The sequence below is a fragment of the Ambystoma mexicanum genome, chromosome 4q, assembly GCF_040938575.1.
Source record: "Ambystoma mexicanum isolate Mex_15411 chromosome 4q, UKY_AmexF1_1, whole genome shotgun sequence".
NCBI classification, from domain to species: Eukaryota; Metazoa; Chordata; class Amphibia; order Caudata; family Ambystomatidae; genus Ambystoma; species Ambystoma mexicanum.
In genome coordinates, this window is record NC_090928.1 from 1265068324 (window position 1) to 1265089109 (window position 20786).

The following is a 20786-nucleotide window of genomic DNA, read 5'->3' on the forward strand; positions in this document are numbered from 1 at the left end:
CTAAAGAATAACAATACATAAATAAATAAACATATCCAGGACTTTCCTGGCTCCAGAGCACCACCTGTAGGCTCTGGTATGCGGAGCTGCCGAATGTGGGATGTTTTTACCCATGCATCCAAGCCCTACCTTAAAACTGTGCATTACTGGCATTGAAAACATCATGACGGCCAGAACTCCCTAGAGAGTGCACAGGGAAAACATGAAGAATAGGCTGCCACCCATTTTTGCCTATGTTGTGAGCACAGGAGGGTACTGCCCAAAACCACCATTGGGCTACACACACAGTAGCCTGAAACCATTGGGAATGGCAATGCTGATTGCCAAAAGCAACCCAGAACTGTGGGGAATTCATTTTCTTAATGTCAAAAATGGATGCAATACTGGTGCTCACCACTATCAGAAAGCCGGTGTTTTAAAACCACCAGACTTTTGTGTAAAATTGAACAAATGAACCCAAACCAGGCCAAGGAAAGACTTGCTAAGAGGTGGATACAATGTAAAACTATATTCTGAAATGACTTGAAGGAAGTAATTATTTAATGTGTATATAAAAGAATAGCTGGGGATGTCAGCAGCTTAAGTGAATTTGGGGTTAAAGCCACTAGAATCGAAATGTTTAGGATAAATGAGTGACCTACTTGTGAGTGTCACATAGGTTGCAATTGTTTAAATGTCATAGTTTTGAACTTAGAATCAGCATTCTAGCTGCATGTGCAAAAATTGTAAGTTGGATTTGAATGTAGAAAACTGGGAACTAAAGTGACATTTAGCTGAATTCTGCCTGACAACTACCCCCGACAGGAGTTGAACTGGCTCAACAACTCTTCCCAGGCCTGGCTGCATTCTGCGGCCCCTGCCAAAAGGAGTTGAGACCTCTCTGATTGGATTAGGGGAGTGATACCTGCAGACTGCAGGAAGTTGAACAAAGCCCTATCCTGGACTAAGGCAAATGTTATATTGGGGGGGTCGTAAAATGGCTTCCTCTTGGGAGAAACTGGGAGGGGCAATGCCTGTGAGGGCAAGCTGAGCTTGGGGGAAGTGAATAAACCAGAAATTCCACCATGTGCTTTGGAAAACCACACCCCTTTGGGGCCAGAGCATGATTTTAAAAAGATGGATAATTCACAGTGCGGACTTGTCAAAATTATATAAACAACATCATCATTCCTGCGATTTTTCAGTGCACATTTTAAGAGGTGTTAGGACCCTGTGGTATGTTCTTGCGGATAGAAGCGGGAAAAAGGTTGTTACTCCAAACTTATGCACGTTAAAAATCTGACACTTTATCATCTGAAACCCATATCCCTGGTGCACATTTCTGTAAAATCTGGAAAGGTTTAGAGGTCGTTATCTGGATGAAAAGGGGAGAATTCTGTCATAAGTGGACACAACATCGTACAAAGACAGGGATCGGATGGTTTGGTGCTACAGAAAATATGTTAACTGGACCTATAACATTAGAAAAATGGTACATAGATAAATATGTATTTATTAGATAATAATAATTTATAGTAATAAATAATAAATAGATTTGTGTGCAATTTGACAAGGGGAGGTTCCTCTGACCATAAAACATACAGCATCACTCTGACACTCTATTTCGTTCCCCCAATCAAGGGAGAGAGGAAAGCTTGGCCAATGATAAGTAAGAGGGGCAGGCTTAGCTAGGCCCAGGCACACACCCATTTTCAAAACACATAAAAGGAACATTGAAACCCAGGTAGAGACATTCACTTTCCACTGTCTTGCGGGACGCTTTGCCGGGAGACTTCAGACTTCACATCCAGAGATCCAGACTTCAAATCCATCAATCTCCAGAGATCCAGACTTCAAATCCATCAATCTCCAGAGACCAGAAATTAACTCCAGAATTTGTAGCAGAGAGGCCTGAATCCACAAGCTGAATCCTCTTCAGCAGGCCTCAAAACCAACCAAACTATTCAACAGCCGGGCGAGCTGTTTGAATTCTTTGCCAAGAACTTTTGCAAGAACCTGTAGCAGTATCCAGAAAGCAGTGCTGTATCCGGAACCAGGGAGAACCAGAGACCAGATCGCTGTGAAGAACTGCTAGCAGAAGTCCAGCCAATCCTGACCCGATCGGTGATGAAGTCGCATTCCTGTCCAAAATCTAGTGTGAGTACCCAGCTAGCACTGTGCCAAAACCAATCTCTTAGTTTAAAATAATCTAATTCAAACTATTTTAGCCTATTAGAACTGCCTCCTAGAATCGTGTCATTCTGTCATCTTTAAAACTGAAAACTGTCATCTGTCATTCTGAGCTTTAACATTTCAAATCCGAAAAACGACCTTTACTAAATCGGCCCTTTCTCCGGAACCGTTTGTGCTAGTCATCTTAAAGCTAAGATCCTAAGCTTTCCAACGAGCCTAGAACCGACTTCCTACTCCTTATAGTGCTTCCGTAATTGTGCTCGACGCATGCGACTAAATTTGCTGCGATTTGACTTTTTGCTTAATTTCAGCCACGTGTAAAAATATTTGTCCTTGCTTTCCTTGCTGAAATTCGTGTGCAACCTGACAATCATTCATAGAGCATTGCTAAAGTGATCCTGAACTAATATAAAGTAGCTGTCACCCACCCTGAACCTCTAGAGGGAATTGAAATCATTTTAGCATATTTTTCACTTCTTTGCATACCACCTTTAAAGTACTTTGCCTGTGTTAAAATCATCCCTTTTCCTCTAAGCTTGCTAGGGGGGGAACTGAATTATATTTCATTGCATTCCTGAGGACTGTGCTTTTCTTCCATCTCTTTACATTGCATAAGGGGGGGGGGGTGAATTGCTACCAGGGGGAAAAGTGATTACATTGTTTTGGTTGAAATCATATCAAGTTTATTTTCTGTACTGCATTTTCATTCATCATTGCATTGTCCTTGAAGCCATAAAAGCATTCTCAGCTACTTTATCCTCTCTATATCAACTTCTAAGCCATTAAAAAGAGTGTACCACTATAACATTATCCATTGTTGATCAACATCATATTCTCAAGTGTGATATCAAATATTAATTTACTATAAAAGTGTGATAGATATATATTGTTTAATTTTCAAATAAACCTTTTAAATTTGCAAAACAAACCTACTTCTTGGCTCAGCGGGGTCGGGGGGATTCTGAGAGAAGGGTGTTATATAAGGGTTGACATCCAGAGTAAATGAACTGGACATAAAAATACATCAATAAGGGCTTCCATCAGCATCCCAGACTAGGCATTGACTTAGCTGTAGGGTTGAATTGAAGTCGCTTACAAAGTTGGGGCTCGTAGCCGGGATATTCTGGATTAGATTTACCACTTGTGTAGCTTAATACAGTATGTCAACTGACCGGATAAACATATCCGGTTAGATCACCACGCTGTTTTACACTGTGAAAGCACCCCTCAAAGGAACGGTCTGTTTTGCAAAATAAAATACAAACATCTGTAAGTCAGGAAGCAACTCAAATTCCAGAATAACAACACTGGTAGACATCAAAATAGCCAGAGAGCACTTCTTACATAAGCTATTTGTGAGAGGTGAATGGACTGAGCAGGGCCAGGATGCGTGGTTGCAGGCAATCACACGACAGGTCACTGCAAATGGGTTAGATATCTGGAGAGATCAGGGTCCCTTACATGTGGCCCTGAGTGAACTATACATGGCTCCTAAAGCTAAAGATGAACACGACAAGATGGTTAGGATAGCGGCATATTTGTATCTATATATGGGAGCCATGCAGGACAAATGTGCTGAAGGCCAAGATCTGGCAAATAGGCAAAGGATCGCGTTAGAGAAGGCCCAATCTGACCTGGTCTCTTCTGAGCAGAGGATGCACAGAAGCCAGGAGTCAGAAAATGAGAGCAGACAGTATCTCATTAAAATCAAAGAGGACATGTGTATCCTGCAACAGGAAAAGTCTGACCAGGATACCAGATTTCTGGCCTTGCAGAAGGAGTACCAAGAAGGTTTGGACTCCCTACTGGAGAGCCAGAAAAAGCTGGAGCAACAATTAGATTTCAATAGGGCATGTGCTGAGCAGGTAGCCACCCTGCAAAGCCACCTAGATAGGGAAAAGGCAGAGAGCAATAAACTGACCCTGAAAGACCTGGATACCCAGGCAGAGTTTGATCAGGAGCGCCAGAAAGCAAAGGGACGACCTGGCGGCACAGATGCAGACTCTTAGTCAGGAAAGGGACACCTTAGGCCGGGAAGTCTGCCATTTAAAAAGAAAAACTGAAGAAAATCACTTGGCCCTCCAGGGGCTGGGTGACCTCCAAAAAGAGCATCACAACCTGTTAGAGCACACCAGGAGGGTGGAAGAGGCTCTGGCAAGAAAGGAGCAGGCCAGTAGGGATGGGACTCAGGAGGTCTGCAGCAAAGACTGGCCCAGTACTCCAGGACCAATCAGGAGGCACAGAGAGAGAATGAGGCTCTCTGCCAGCACAATGATAGGCTCCAGCAACAGGTAGCCATGCAGGAGAGACTGACAGAGTCTAGTAAGGCCTTAACTGAGGAACTGAACGCGCAGGCTCTTGCATTGCAACAGGGAGCAGGGGCTGATAGAGATGAGGTTCGCTGGGAAAGGGAAACGCCTGCACAAAACCTCAGGAGCCCTAGTACCAGAGGCCTTCATCTCTCCCAGTCCCTGGACTCTGCCACCCCCATGTCCCCTGGCGCACATGAGCACAGGGCCATAGGGATGGCAGATTACTATCCAGCCAAAAGGATGGGGCTCATAGGCCAGTACCACCCAGGAATGGATGGGCGGGCATCCGGGTATGGGCACCTAAGTACAGTGCAATTTAGTGGGGAACCCCAGGAGAGTAGGCCCACTAACGGCATCCTGAAAACCTCTGCCCAGTTAGGTCAGTGGGGGGGGGGGTACCCATCAAATCCTGGTAGCAAGGAGGGATCTGAAGACTCCTCTGAGCGTCACAGGACACAGGAGACCAGGTCCCCACATTCTGCCAGCTATTCCCAGGCTCGGAGAATCCGGGAAAACCTGGAAGATCAGACGGGCACCTCTGGGAGCAGTGCTTCTGAATCAGAGGATGAATGGACCAGGGTTACCCGAACCAAAAAGGCCAATAAGGTGGAAAGGGCCTTGCTTAAGGACCCCTTAAAACAGATTAAGGCAATCAGGAGTGTCATCACTCCTTATCATAAGAACGCCAAGTATTCTGTTTGGGAATACTTGGAGCTCTATGAGCAAATGATGGAGACTTTACATTTGAAGGACAGCCTTAGCTGCATCCAGTACGTCAAATGGACATTCTCCTCTGAATACTCCAGTTTCTTTGCGGGGCTGGAGGACCAAAACCATTCAAGATGGCCCACATATAGGGCGGCCATCTTGAAACATTTTTCTGTACATAGAAATCCCCAAGAGGCTCGCAAGGCAGCCTACAATTTGCAATGTGGGGAGGATCAGGCCCCACAAGAATTTGTGCAAGAATTGAAGCGTGCCTTTGCGCAGACCATCAGAAGGGTGCGCACGGACAGCAGAGAATTCATCAACACATTTTTCCATGCTCTTCCCAAGTACATAATGACCCAGCTCGTGAGAGATTTTCACGAGAAAAGATCTTTAGACTGGGTCATTGAGCAAGCCACCCGGATCTATGAGGTGCAGAAGCCCATAGAAAATAAAAGTAATGCGCAGAAAAACCCCAAAACCAACAGCACCCCTGCTGCTGCCAAGGTGGCAGAGGTAAAGGTTGCCCCTGTTTTAGATTTGGAGATGGGGGGCCTAAAAACCTGCCTGCACCAAATAATTCACAGCCCAGAAGGCCCTCGGGCCAGTCACAGACAGGGAGTCGAGGAGGTAGTCCCACAAATGGGGTCCCCCGCTCTCCTGATTATGTAAGTCCCCGCTACAAGGGAAACCGACCCATCCTGGGTTATGTGTGGACTCCTCCAGCCCAAGGGGGGGATACAGTCAAGCACCTAACCCAGAGAACTTCCCTCCAAACTTCCCACAGAAGGGCAGAAATTCCCCCAAACACTGGGCAGAACTTTTTTCCCAGGTATCCACCCAATTTCCAACCCCAAAACCATCCATCCTTCTTTTCCCAATTCCCTGAGACCAGACAACCTAATCCGGGAGAGGGAAGGCCAAGGGTGGAGGGGTACCCAAATCTTCCCAACCCAGGGTATTACCAGAGAAGGGATAGCTACCCTTCCCGGGATTAGCCCAGGGGAGAAAACAGGACCCCGTATCAGCCTGAGCGGGTTTCACAGTTAGAGCGCCAGGTCCAAAATATGGCACGGGATCTGGGTCACATACTGAGGGCTTAACAGAACCCTCAGATGAGCATGCCACCGCAGAATGCCCCAAACTCTGGACCTGGTGCTCCAGAACAATGACGGGGGCAGCACCCCGATAACCCACCGGTTTCCCAGAGAGGAGGCACAAGGGGAAGGGGGGTGTAAAGCCTTGGAGGAAGCTTCCTTCCCAACTTGTAAACAGCCCCTGGAAAACCAGCAACCCGGAAACAAAATCTCCTACCCCTGAAAGGCTGCCACCGAAGGAGCAGAGAGGGGGTAGGAGAACCAAAGGACCCAAACAGACCCACTTTGTGGAGGAGGTACAGGTCTTCCAATTTGAGGGAGAGGGATCCTCTGAAGATCCTGGGAAAAGGATCTTCTCCTTCAGGTATGGGGGAACTCCTTCCAAGGAAAAATGGGTCCCAAGAGATTCCAATCCAGACTGGGTAGATGTGGGGATTGAGCTGTCGCCGCCCATCATTCTATCCCAGAACCAACAATACCAAAATGCCATGGGTCAAACCCATCCTGATGACTGCCTCCAAAAAGGGGGGGCGGCCCAGAACCTGAAACCATTTCCAGTTGCCAACTTTTTCTTTCAGATTCCCCAGGCTCTTCACAGGAATTCTGCCCAAATCTCTTCTCTCGCCATGTCCAAAACCAGAAAGTTAGCCCACCAGTTGTCCAAAAAAGTGCATTATCTGTGCTCCCTTGAGGAGAAGGAGGGAAGATATTATGCCCCGGTACAAGTACAGGGACAGGGTACAATTTTGGCACTGGTGGACACTGGATCCCAAGCTACCCTTCTGTCCAGAAGGGCCTTTGATGAACTGAATTCAGGTAGGGGGGAGATGTACCACATTCCTCTCACCTCTCTTCCTGGACAACTGCAGAACTTTGACGGGAAGGAAATTCCTGTCGAGGGGACTGCAGATTTGGACATCAAAATTGGGCGACACAAGGTGAAACACCCTGTCATAGTAGTGACTCCAGAGGGCACCCCTTGTTCACTAGGAAATGACCTCATGAGAAGGTTGTCACCCCTAATAGATTGTGTAAACAAGGTCCTCTGGACCCAGACTAGCCGACCAATAAAATTAAAACAGAGTGTCAACCATGTTAGTTTAAATGGCACCTGCCACATGGTTGAACAAAAATCAGACCAAGTAGAATTTCACTTCCAGAACAACCAAATTCCAGACATGACAGTAATAGCAGTAGGACAACAGACTGGTGGTGGGGGGGGGGGGTCCTCTCTATTTCTGAAAATCAACCTTCCTTCCAGTTTAAGCTGGTATTCCACACTGGAAGGAAACACTGAAATTCTTTACCAATCCACAATCAGACACTCCCACTCCTATAGTCCAGAAAGATGTGAAATCAGCTCAGAGCTTGGCTGATATTCAGCAAATTGGAGATCAGTTGTTCATCCCTGTTCAGTTAAATGATGGGAAGGACTCTGTCCTCGCCCAAGTGTGTGTGAACAACGGTAAGAGCTTCATCAGCGAAGCCATGTTCCGCCAACTCCCAAAAGATCCAGCCATTCCCACATTCAAACTGATAGATAAATGGGAAATGGACCTGGAAGCACCCAATTCCAAACATTTCCTGCCAAGCAGGTGTATGCTCAAAATCTCCATTGGCAACAAGAGCATAGTCCATAATTCTTGGGTCGTGCGAGATGTCACTGCCGCCTTTTACTTAGGCAGTGACATTCTCAATTGCTTTACCATTAATTTGGACCTAATAAACTTCAAGGCTTGGTCCCGGTTAGCGGATAATCCCATGGGCTTTGATGATTCAGAAAAAGCATTTAGGTCAGCTCAATTGCTACCTTATGCAGTTGAAATTCAGATTAAAGAGGAAGTCACCATCCCAGAAAGGACCCGACGATTCTCCCTGGAAGTGAAAGTTAAGAGGACAAAAATTGAAAAACCCTGATGCTTATATTCATCTAAATGCTTCTCTCCAACAAGGGTTAGGGGTAAACCCAACACCATTAGTCAACATAGAACATGACACCATTCCAATAGAGGTGGATAACAGCGACTTACAGAGTATTACTCTAGCCGCAGGCACCATCATTGGAATGGTGGTTGATGACCGACATTTCTCCATTGATTTAGGAAATGAACTGTTAGGATAAATCCCAAGGACTGTTTTGACAGTGACAGTGATGACAATACAACACCAGACAGGATTTTCACCCGGCATGGGGGGAACTTCCTGGTGTACACTTCTTGCCATTATGGTAAGGAAGACGTGACTTGTGACTTTAGAAGGGATGAGGTGATTTTCCAGGTCCGTGAGGGCTGCCTCTTCCACCTGAAGCCTCCAGTCCAAATCAGCACTCTGACCAGGGACTTCTCCACCCAGCTGGAGGAGGCCGTGGAGATAGCCAAACCAGAAGTCTTTCTAGGCTTCAGGCAGATGGTGGAAGAGAGAGTCAACCTAGCTGATGCCTGTGTGACTCTGGAACAGAAGCAAAAGTTGAAGCAAATTTTCTTGGATTTCCAAGATCTCTTTGCGGTAGACTCATATGACTGTGGTCGCACTGACATCCACACAACAACAATTCCCACGGACCCTGGCATGACTCCAGTGTTTGTAAAGCAATATCGCTTGCCTCTCGCATCCATGGAGTCCCTTACTGAAATAATTAAGAACCTTGAGTCCCAGGGGAATAATCCGTCCAGTCCACAGCACTTTCAATAATCCGGTGCTGGGAATATTGAAGCCAAACGGCCAGTGGAGACTCTGCGCCGACCTTAGGGAGCTCAACAAACGGGTCCATACTTCCCGATGGCCTCTGCCCTACATTGACCAAGGGCTGGCCCAGATCCAGGGGTCACAGTTATTCACTGCAATAGACCTGACCAATGGATACTGGACCGTACCTGTCAGTAGGGAGGACCAATACAAACTGGCTTTTACCTTTGGGGGCCAGCAGTACACATGGACCTGGACTCCCTTCGGATACCTCAACTCCAGCAATTAATTCAACATTTTCCTACATAAGGCCATGCCCGACCTGGGTGCGAGGGGTAACCTGGCTTATGTAGATGATGTCCTCATCAAAAGTTCAACTGTGGAGGAACACATAGCGGAGATCCGTTATGTTCTGACGCTGTTGAGGGCCGCCGGAGCAAAACTTTCCTTTCAGAAAGCACAGTGGTGTAGAACCCGTGTTAATTTCTTGGGGCATGAGATTACTCCTCAGGGTCTCTGCCCCAGGAAAAGAAAGCGGAAGCACTTCAGAAACGGAAGGATCCCACAACTCTGCGGGAACTAAGGAGCCTCCTTGGACTGACTAATTACAGTAGAAAGTTCATTGAGGGCTATGCAGAGATCACCAGACCCCTGATTCATCTCTTGAAGGGGGGGGGGTCAAGTGGGAATGGGGTCCAGAACAATCCGAGGCAGTAAGACAACTCAAGAGAAGCCTCTCACAAGCGCCTGGCCTAGCTTACACTGTCAGAAACAAGGAGTTCTTCCTGGAGACAGGGTTCTCTAATACGTGCTTGACGGCACTATTATACCAAAAGCATGACAAGGTCAATAAAGTAATCTCCTATGCGAGCAAAACTTTATACTCTGTGGAGGAAAAATTCAACAATTGTGAGAAGGCACTCCTGGCAACGGTGTGGGCATTGAAGAATTACCACCCGTTTATCCAGGGGGAACACATCATAGTGGAGACTCCACACCAGCCTCTGCAATATCTCCAAAGTGACAGAATCCGGGCCGGAAATGTGAGTAATTCTCGAATTACTTCCTGGATTCTGTCAATGCAAGGCTTTCCTGTGGAGGTCAGATATGGCCAAAACAAGAAGAGTCCCCTCGCGCAAGGTCTGGCTGACTTGCATGATTGTGCCAGAGAAAACTGTCTCGAGGACGAAAGTCTAAAAATCAAGGACAACATGGAGGCATACCTTAATTCCCCACACAAAGTCTTTGAAAAAGACAAGTGTGAGGGAATGCCCACTGTCTATGTGGATGGATGCTCTTACCATGTTGACAACAACTGGGAGAAAGAACTGGTGGCCGGCATAGGGAATGCATGGGTGAAGGAGTTTCCAGAACCCTCCGCTGGGTACAAAATTGGTCCCCGAAGTAGTCAGGTGGCAGAGTTGATGGCTGTGCATCAGTCCATCCTCACTGCTGTCCAACAACAACTCCACGAACTGGTCATAATCACAGATTTGGATTATGTACGGAACGGGTTCGTGGAGCACCTGGTTAATTGGAAAACCAGAGGCATGTTATGCGCTAATAACAAACCCCTAAAACATGGAAAGTTAATCCAAAATATTGATGATCTGGTCACATCGAATGGGATGACCATCTACTGGAAAAAGATCAAGGGTCATTCCAAAGTAGAGGGACCAGACAAAACTGGAAATGACTTAGCTGATCAGCTGGCCAAAACCGGGGCCATCCAAGGGGATCTAATAGAAATAGAGTCCCTGTTGGGGGAAATCCAGGTCACTGCTATCACTAGGTCCCAGACAAATGCTCACAATGATCTTTCAACTGCACAATGGAGTAAGGAGACCCCTGATGCTGATTTGATTACAGCTCAGAAGGGGGATCCAATAATTGGTAAGTTTTACCAACACATTGAGGACCCTGAGAACTTTCCCCTGACGGATACCGATTACATTGGGAAAGAGGACCTAAGAGTGTTGATGAAATGTCCAAAAAGGTTCCGAATCCAAGGCGGTTTGTTGGTAAGGAAATCCCAAGCTGGCCATGATCAGTGGGTGGTTCCTACCTCATTCCGAAGCCTGATGTTAAGCCACGCCCATGATGCGGCCACCGCCGGTCATAGGGGGTTTCACACAACCCTTGAGATCTTAAGAGAGGTTGCATACTGGCCACACATGGGGCAGGACCTCGACCAATACTTGAAGGGGTGTCTTGTGTGTGCACAATTTCAGCCATCATCCCTCACACACCGTGCGCCTCTCCAAAAGAGGGGGATGACACTGCCATGGTCAGATTTGCAAATCGACTTTGTAGGCCCTGTGATTCGCTCGTCTAGAGGAAACAAGTACATGTTGACCATCACATGCTTGTTTACCAAGTGGGTGGAATGTCTCCCGGCCCCAAATTGCAAGGCAGAAACAGTAGCTGCCCTGATGATTAACCACATCTTTTCCCGTTTTGGTCTACCTCAAAGGATTGAGTCAGACAGAGGTAGCCATTTCACCAGCGAGGTAATGACAAAGATGTGGGAGATACTGGGGGTTAAAAGGAAGCTACACATTGCTTACAGGCCAGCTTCTTATGGAGCAGTAGAGAGATACAACCGAACCATTGTGAGCATATTAAAAAAGTTTGTGGCAGATTCTGGGCCAAGTTGGGATATTCGATTACCTCTGGTCCTAATGACCATCAGATCTACCCCTTCATCTGCAACTAAAATGTCACCATTTGAGTTGATGACCGGACGCAAGATGGTGCTTCCCCAGCATTTGCTCTACAGGACCCAAGAGCAGACACTGATAAATGCCTCCACAACTCATGAGTATGTGGAGAATTTAAGGAAACACCTTCAGCATGCTTTTGCCTATGCTCAGCGGAATCTAGAAAGATCAGCTGATAGCATGAAAACCCACTACGACCTGAAGACCACCAGGAAGGAATATACTGTGGGAGACCGGGACTATCTATACAATTTCCAAAGGAACCAGGCCAAACAGCGAAAACTTGCCTACATGGAAGGGACCGTTTGAAATTATAGACAAAATCTCCCCTGTAGCTTACAAGATCCGCATCCCCAAAGGCAGCTCGGCAGAGGGGGAAGACAAGTGGGTACATATAAATCAGCTAAAGTGTTGCCATCCCAGGCACACACTGCAGCAACTGGAGGAGTCCTCTGCAAAACCAGAGGGGACCGCTCCAGATTAATTCAGTTCCCATCCGAAAATATCACACATATAGTCTCTAAAATATTATGATTTGAAAAAAAAAATGTTTCATGTTATATCTTGTTTTAAAATAAGACTGCAAAATGTATCCTGATGTATAAAATGTATATGCCGCCCCACTATATCAATAGTGGTGGAAAAATGTCTATGAATAGGTATTGCCGCTTTTGCTTTATCATCCTAGGAGAGATGAAACCACGATGAAACCACGGAGACTGACCAAGGAGAACGACCCGGAGACCGGGAGCAAAGATCCGAGGGGCCCGGGGTACCGCCCAATATTCCCATCAGGACCAGCAAGGAGAACTGATTGATCGACTGGAGGGAGGAAAAGATGCTGAACTGTGCCATCTACGGAATTGGAAGAAGATGAGGCGAACATCCCAGATCTTGCGAGTTCCATCAGTGAAAGATCAGAATGGCCATCGCAAAAGGGGGGGCTTGTGGGATGTTTTTACCCATGCATCCAAGCCCTACCATAGAACTGTGCATTACTGGCATTGAAAACATCATGACGGCCAGAACTCCCCAGAGAGTGCACAGGGAAAACATGAAGAATAGGCTGCCACCCATTTTTGCCTATGTTGTGAGCACAGGAGGGTACTGCCCAAAACCACCATTGGGCTACACACACAGTAGCCTGAAACCATTGGGAATGGCAATGCTGATTGCCAAAAGCAACCCGGAACTGTGGGGAATTCATTTTCTTAATGTCAAAAATGGATGCAATACTGGTGCTCACCACTATCAGAAAGCCGGCATTTTAAAGCCACCAGACTTTTGTGTAAAATTGAACAAATGAACCCAAACCAGGCCAAGGAAAGACTTGCTAAGAGGTGGATACAATGTAAAACTATATTCTGAAATGACTTGAAGGAAGTAATTATTTAATGTATATATAAAAAATAGCTGGGGATGTCAGCAGCTTAAGTGAATTTGGGTTTAAAGCCACTAAAATCGAAATGTTTAGGATAAATGAGTGACCTACTTGTGAGTGTCACATAGGTTGCAATTGTTTAAATGACATAGTTTTGAACTTAGAATCAGCATTCTAGCTGCATGTGCAAAAATTGTAAGTTGGATTTGAATGTAGAAAACTGGGAACTAAAGTGACATTTAGCTGAATCCTGCCTGACAACTACCCCCGACAGGAGTTGAACTGGCTCAACAACTCTTCCCAGGCCTGGCTGCATTCTGCTGCCCCTGCCAAAAGGAGATGACACCTCTCTGATTGGATTAGGGGAGTGGTACCTGCAGACTGCAGGAAGTTGAACAAAGCCCTGTCCTGGACTAAGGCAAATGTTATATTGGGGGGGGTCGTAAAATGGATTCCTCTTGAGAGAAACTGGGAGGGGCAGTGCCTGTGAGGGCAAGCTGAGCTTGGGGGAAGTGGATAAACCAGAAATTCCACCATGTGCTTTGGAAAACCACACCCCTTTGGGGCCAGAGCATGATTTTAAAAAGATGGATAATTTACAGTGCGGACTTGTCAAAATTATATAAATAACATCATCATTCTTGCGATTTTTCTGTGCACATTTTAAGAGGTGTTAGGACCCTGTGGTATGTTCTTGGGGATAGTAGCGGGGAAAAAAGATTGTTACTCCAAACGTATGCATGTTAAAAATCTGACACTTTATCATCTGAAACCCATATCCCTGGTGCACATTTGTGTAAAATCTGGAAAGGTTTAGAGGTTGTTACCGGGATGAAAAGGGGAGAATTCTGTCATAAGTGGACACAACATCGTACAAAGACAGGGATCGGATGGTTTGGTGCTACAGAAAATATGTTAACTGGACCTATAACATTAGAAAAATGGTACATAGATAAATATGTATTTGGATCAGAAATAGATTTGTGAGCAATTTGACAAGGCGAGGTTCCTCTGACCATAAATCCTACAGCATCAATCTGACACTCCATTTCTTTCCCCCAATCAAGGGAGAGAGGAAAGCTTGGCCAATGATAAGTGAAAGGGGCAGGCTTAGCTAGGCCCAGGCACACACCCATTTTCAAAACACATAAAAGGAACATTGAAACCCAGGTAGAGAAATTCACTTTCCACTTTCTTGCGGGACGCTTTGCCGGGAGACTTCAGACTTTACATCCAGAGATCCAGACTTCAAATCCATCAATCTCCAGAGACCAGAAATTAACTCCAGAATTTGTAGCAGAGAGGCCTGAATCCACAAGTTCAATCCTCTTCAGCAGGCCTCAAAACCAACCAAACTATTCAACAGCCGGGCGAGCTGTTTGAATTCTTTGCCAAGAACTTTTCCAAGAACCTGTAGCCGTATCCAGAAAGCACTGCTATATCCGGGACCAGAGAGAACCAGAGACCAGATCGCTGTGAAGAACTGCTAGCAGAAGTCCAGCCAATCCTGACCCGATCAGTGACGAAGTCGCATTCCTGTCCAAAATCTAGTGTGAGTACCCAGCTAGCACTGTGCCAAAACCAATCTCTTAGTTTAAAATAATCTAATCCAAACTATTTTAGCCTATTAGAACTGCCTCCTAGAATCGTGTCATTCTGTCATCTTTAAAACTGAAAACTGTCATCTGTCATTCTGAGCTTTAAAATTTCAAATCCGAAAAACTACCTTTACTAAATCGGCCGTATCTCCGGAACCGTTTGTGCTAGGAGCGAGTTCTAACTGTCATCGTAAAGCTAAGATTCTAGCTTTCCAACGAGCCTAGAACCGACTTCCTACTCCTTATAGTGCCTCCGTAATTGTGCTCGACGCACGCAACTAAATTTGCCGCGATTTGACATTTTGCTTAATTTCAGCCACGTGTAAAAATATTTGTCCTTGCTTTCCTTGCTGAAATTCGTGTGCAACCTGACAATCATTCATAGAGCATTGCTAAAGTGATTCTGAACTAATACAAAGTAGATGTCACCCACCCTGAACCTCTAGAGGGAATTAAAATCATTTTAGCATATTTTTCACTTCTTTGCATACCACCTTTAAAGTACTTTGCCTGTGTTAAAATCATCCCTTTTCCTCTAAACTGGCTAGGGGGGGAAACTGAATTATATTTGATTGCATTCCTGAGAACTGTGTGCTTTTCTTCCATCTCTTTACATTGCATTAGGGTGGGTGAATTGCTACCAGGGGGAAAAGTGATTACATTGTTTTGGTTGAAATCATATCAAGTTTATTTTCTGTACTGCATTTTCATTCATCATTGCATTGTCCTTGAAGCCATAAAAGCATTCTCAGCTACTTTATCCTCTCTATATCAACTTCTAAGCCATTAAAAAGAGTGTACCACTATAACATTATCCATTGTTGATCAACATCATATTCTCAAGTGTGATATCAAATATTAATTTACTATAAAAGTGTGATAGATATATATTGTTTAATTTTCAAATAAACCTTTTAAATTTGCAAAACAAACCTACTTCTTGGCTCAGCGGGGTCGGGGGGATTCTGAGAGAGGGGTGTTATATAAGGGTTGTCATCCAGAGTAAATGAACTGGACATAAAAATACATCAATAAGGGCTTCCATCAGCATCCCGAGATACCTCCACCAGCCATGGATACTAACCGCTGGTGCTGCTGGGCACCCTGGACAGCAAAGCTTCAGCACTCAACCCCCTGAGCCCACAGCTGTGCCCGAGACATATCCAGGACTCACCTGCAGCTGCATGACGACGTAGTTGAATTTCTCATTCCTTCCACAGCCAATGAACCTGCAAACGTGATCCTTCCCTGTGGGCAACATAAGAGAAGAGGGAACAGGTCAGTTGGATCCCACTATATGAAGCACCTCAATTCTCAAAGACATCACACACTGCTATTACAGTACTCTGGTCAAAAAGAGAAACGTACATTGTATAAAATATGGAGAAGACCAAATAAATTTATGACCAGAAAGATTTGCCTGCAACCAACAGCTACGTATGTGCAAGTCAGAAATCGTTGAAACTAACAAAGCAAGCTACTCCAAAGGCATGGAACCAGAACAACATAGCCTGCAACACAATCTAAGTGCCATCCCAAGAGCTATGCGATCATACCACAACACACTTCATCAAAAGATAGATACTACTCATCCAAGAATACCTGGCAATAAAAAACCATCACCTCCACACCCCACCCACGAGACCTCATCTGTGGAATCAAGCCTCCCAATGCAAACCACTTTCCGCCCATACTCTCCAGAGGACCTGCTCGCTACCATTGACTCCTGTAACTCTGCACCCAACCTGTTTATAATCATCATGAAACATCCAGATCTGACACCTGCATTTTTATCATTAATCAAATACTCAATCACCACTGGGTATGTCCCCCTACTACTAAAAGCAACCTCCGTCATGCCACCCCTATACAGTCAGATGGCAGATACAAGCTACCGCGCAAGCTATTGCCCAATCACAAACACTCCCTTCATACAGAAAATATTGGATACGTTCATATAAGGATAACTCAGAAATGTCCTCGAAACAACCTGCTTCACGAGGTACAACCTGGTTTCAAACCACGAGGGTCACACGTGTGCTCAATATGGGGTATGCTAAAGAACAACGTGAACGGCAACTCCGAGTGCTCTTATCCTTCTGGATACCTCGGCAGCGGTTGATAGCATTAGCCACAAGATTCTTCTAAAAGACTGGGAAAGATTGAAGTAAAAAGAACAGTGCTATGCTGAATTACTTTCCTCACTAACAGAACCAAAATCACTATTATGGCCCTTTTAAAGTCCCAGCCACATCCACTCGACTACGAAATACCCCCAGGTTCCACACTGTTGCCTCATCTGCTCAGCATCTACATGACTCCCCTACTGGAACTCATCAGCCTGTTTGGCCTCACCTGCGGCAAATGTGCAGACCTCAACTTATCTCCAAACTGGTGAATAACTCTACAACAAATTCACCAGACCTAAAGATATGCCTCAGAGACGTGGATGCATGGATGGTGGCAAACCGGCTAAAACGCAATCCTTCTAACACAAGGAGCAGGGCCAAACTTCATCCACAATAAGGAACCTATGGCTAGTAGCCTGGCTCTAGAACCTTCAGTGAAAGCAATCGTAAGAAGCTGCTTCTTCCAGCTTCACACACTGTTAAGTGGCAGGCCACACAACTCCTTAGGATGAAAAGACCCGAACACTTCCCCCCTGCACGTTGCATGGGCTCTCCGCCAACAAGAGAATACATTTCCAAGCCACATTGCCCATCAGGCTTGCCATGGAAAGGGCCCAGGCTATTTCACAAACATTGTTCAGCAATGCACACCCTCCAGGGCTCTTAGAATTAAGAGACAAAGAGTAGTAGGATCCTATTTCTCCATATTGACCACCCCCCTCTGGAACACCCGACCCAAACATCTTCTCTTGAAATCAAACCACCGGATACTCAGAAAACAACTCGTACATGCCTTTTCAGCTAAGTGAACCAGATACACAACAAACCCAGGTTACCCCAAGCCCCAAACCTGGGTCCTTTCCTGCCTCCACTCCACCCTGCAACATTGTGTTTTACAACAGTTCTAGTAAAACGGAAGAAAACACAATGAAAGAAAATGCGTTTAAATGATATCCATAAGTGTGTCCCACTCGCGGGCTCCTTCCTGCAGCCTCCCTTTCACCATCCTCCGCACCTCTTAAAGAATATGGCCCGGCTCAGACACACCCCTCCTATTGCCTGCTAACAGGTCCTCGCCCACAGCCATTCATACGCAGATCGAGATCAAGCTGGGTGCTTTGGCTACTTGGAAATGGGTTTTGTGTTCCAAGCAGCCTATTGAAATAAACAATTCTCTGCCACCACCTGTGAGGTAGCGCAGTGCAATAGTATGTTGGCTTGATATCAACAGGGCTCCGCTTCGAGTCCCCAATGGGGAAGAAATAAAAAAATCAATAGGTATTTTTGAAAAAGTGGCCGTCTTGGGGTATTGTGGATCGCATAAAGTAAGGGAACGTTGTACCCTTTAGTACCCCCCTCCTTTGACCCTTGGCTAAATCTTACATTTTAAACCATATTCACACCGCACGAGACGACCCACAGGGTCTAGCACACCGTAAGCAGATTCCTCCCCTAACATTTCCCTATCCCTAAACCCAATGCCTCTCCACTGAACCCCAATACACCCGGAACTATGTTCTCAACCCTCTGACTGCCCCATGGCTAACACGCCCCGGGGTACGTTTTCCCGCCTGAACACAGCCGACCACCTAATCGGCACACAGGCAATGGGTGCTTCCGACCTGCACTCATCCACACTGCAACCTCTCCGCTCCTTGCGTGCCCTACTATCCCACTAACCAGCCGCGCAACGCCATTGAGCTGGCTGGGCTTCAGCCCCCACCCACCCCCGAAAGTTGAGCTGAGAGGCAGAGCTTTTTCATACTCAAAGAGGGGAGAGAAGACCTTGCTAAAACCGGCGGCTTTAAAGTGTTACATCAGCCCCCTCCCCACGGATGCAAGAGAACATATAACAACGTTATTCTTTCACATCTGAGGGGAGGGGGCTGATGTAAAACGTGCTTTTTGTTAAGCAGAGACACGAGGGAAGCCTTTTCTGAAACTAGCTGTGTGAAAGGCTGTGTATGTAGTGTGTGAATGAGTGTTTGATGTATGGGGGTTGGGTGTGCATGCAAATGAGTGAGTGTATGGTAAATGGAATGTTTAAAATGAGTGAGTGAATGTGTAATTGTGTGTGTGTGTGTGTGTGTGTGTGTATATATGTGTTCGCTTATGTGTAATGCTGGACCGAGGAGCTGATTCTGGCGGGTGGGGGGGGGGGCGTGTAGTTATTGGTAGGAGAGGGACAGGTGGGGAAAGGGGGATAGGATATATGGGCTCCCCGCCAGACAACCCTTTGGGTAGAACAGAGGGGGTGGAGCCTCTAAATGTGCCCCTTCCCATTTCTAAAGTGGCCCCACCCATAACCCGTTAGCCCCCGAAATGTAGGCTTCGTTGCACTCCTGCCACTAACACTACCTTCCACCCCTATCTCTGACGAAGCCACGCAGTGCGAGGCCAACATTATAGTCAGACGTGCGCTATAAAGGACCACTTGCCTTACATCACCACACACAGCTCTACCAATGTACCCCATTCCAAGCAAGCAGCATCTACTGCTATTTACTTTGACCAATACACAGCTCTACCAGTGCACCTCGAACCCTAACCTGCAGCTCTCAGTACTGGGACTCGCACACAGCTCTGACAATGCACCCCAACTCCTAGCCACCAGCTCGTGTTACGCTATGGCACAAGGCTGCCATTGACCACTAATGAGACTCACACAGCTGCACCAAGCCCCCGAACTCGTGACCTGCAGCCCTTGCCCCGATACCCAATTACTGAGACCAATATGCCATACCGCAGCCCTGACTGGCAGCACCCCCAGGTATTCCAGCACTGGAGTCGAGGCACACATCTGACAGTCCACCTCTATCCTGGCCAGCGGTACTATGCTTTTCTAGTACTGAGGCATACATGCTGCTCCGATGAAGCCCCTCAATACTAGACTAGAACGCCACTTCAGCATTGAACCACCCACCCATTTGTGCCCGGGCACCTCAGTCCTGGCCTGCAGCACCCCCTGGCTTCTGCTGATCCTTTCAGGCAACACCCCGTACTTTTTCAGTACTGAATCCAACAGAAAGCTATAGAAATGCACCTCCTTTCTGACTCACACCCCCATCCTTACTGCTCTCTCGGCAGAGTCCCATCCACAACTCTGCCAATCCACCTCAATGTTCATTTGCAGCCTCCCCGGGTGTGGCATTACTGGGGCCCGACTTAAACAAATGTGAAGCAAGAATGCCAACATATGCCACCTGGGCCAAGCCAACATTTCCCTCGCTCCAAAGCTAATCCCCTGTAGTCCATCACTCACCAGCTGACTCCAAAAGAATTACCTAACACTCCACACTTAATCCTCCTCCCATCCCACACACTATACTCACCCCAACAGTCACCCATGCATTTCACTTACTCCAATCCACCCCACTCACCCAATGTACTCCATTTTCTCCACTATCCGCTGCGAAATAACTTCACCCACTTCAACACCAACCCCTATGCACTCAACTTACTGTAACAGTCATGCCACCGACTGCCACACCAATGCTACCCACTACAGCACTTACCCCACGCACTGCAATTCCCCCAAACTGGCCCACACGTCATCTGGCTCATCCACCCCTCTTCACTCCCTCAGTCCTCAGATGCTCAAAAACACCCCCACCACCCCCACTGGACCCAAAGAAAGCAGTGATGTTTCCCTTCTAAACTCCATCAAAATAACCCTGGAGAAAGCAAATCTAATCAACATTTATGGCGTCCTACCACAAACACACCTCTACAGCACACATTTCTAAACGGTATGTCTGTGCATTTGGAAACCGGAACAAAAAACACAAACCTCTCCCACAACAAATCCCTAACTGTCTCTATCCCAGAATCTTTGCGCCCTCTAGACCGCAACGTTACCAAATAGGCAGCCAGAGAGGAAGAAGTCTGTCGGATACAAACCACATCTCATTCTCAGCAAACCCCCCCACAGCAAGCTAAACTAGCCTGCATGAAGACGGGCAGTCTGCAAGTACAGCCTAAGTC

General features: G+C 46.5%; 1 protein-coding gene across 2 annotated transcripts in view; it reads right to left on the minus strand.

Annotated features, from left to right (window-relative positions):
• The window catches only part of TTBK1 (tau tubulin kinase 1), a 1457642-nt gene that overhangs the window by 1231227 nt on the left and 205629 nt on the right, over positions 1 to 20786 (minus strand). For both annotated transcript variants that reach the window (XM_069608875.1, XM_069608874.1), the window contains exon 4: positions 15848 to 15921. In XM_069608875.1, the coding sequence (XP_069464976.1) occupies positions 15848 to 15921 (74 nt within the window). The remainder of the gene's footprint in view (positions 1 to 15847; positions 15922 to 20786) is intronic.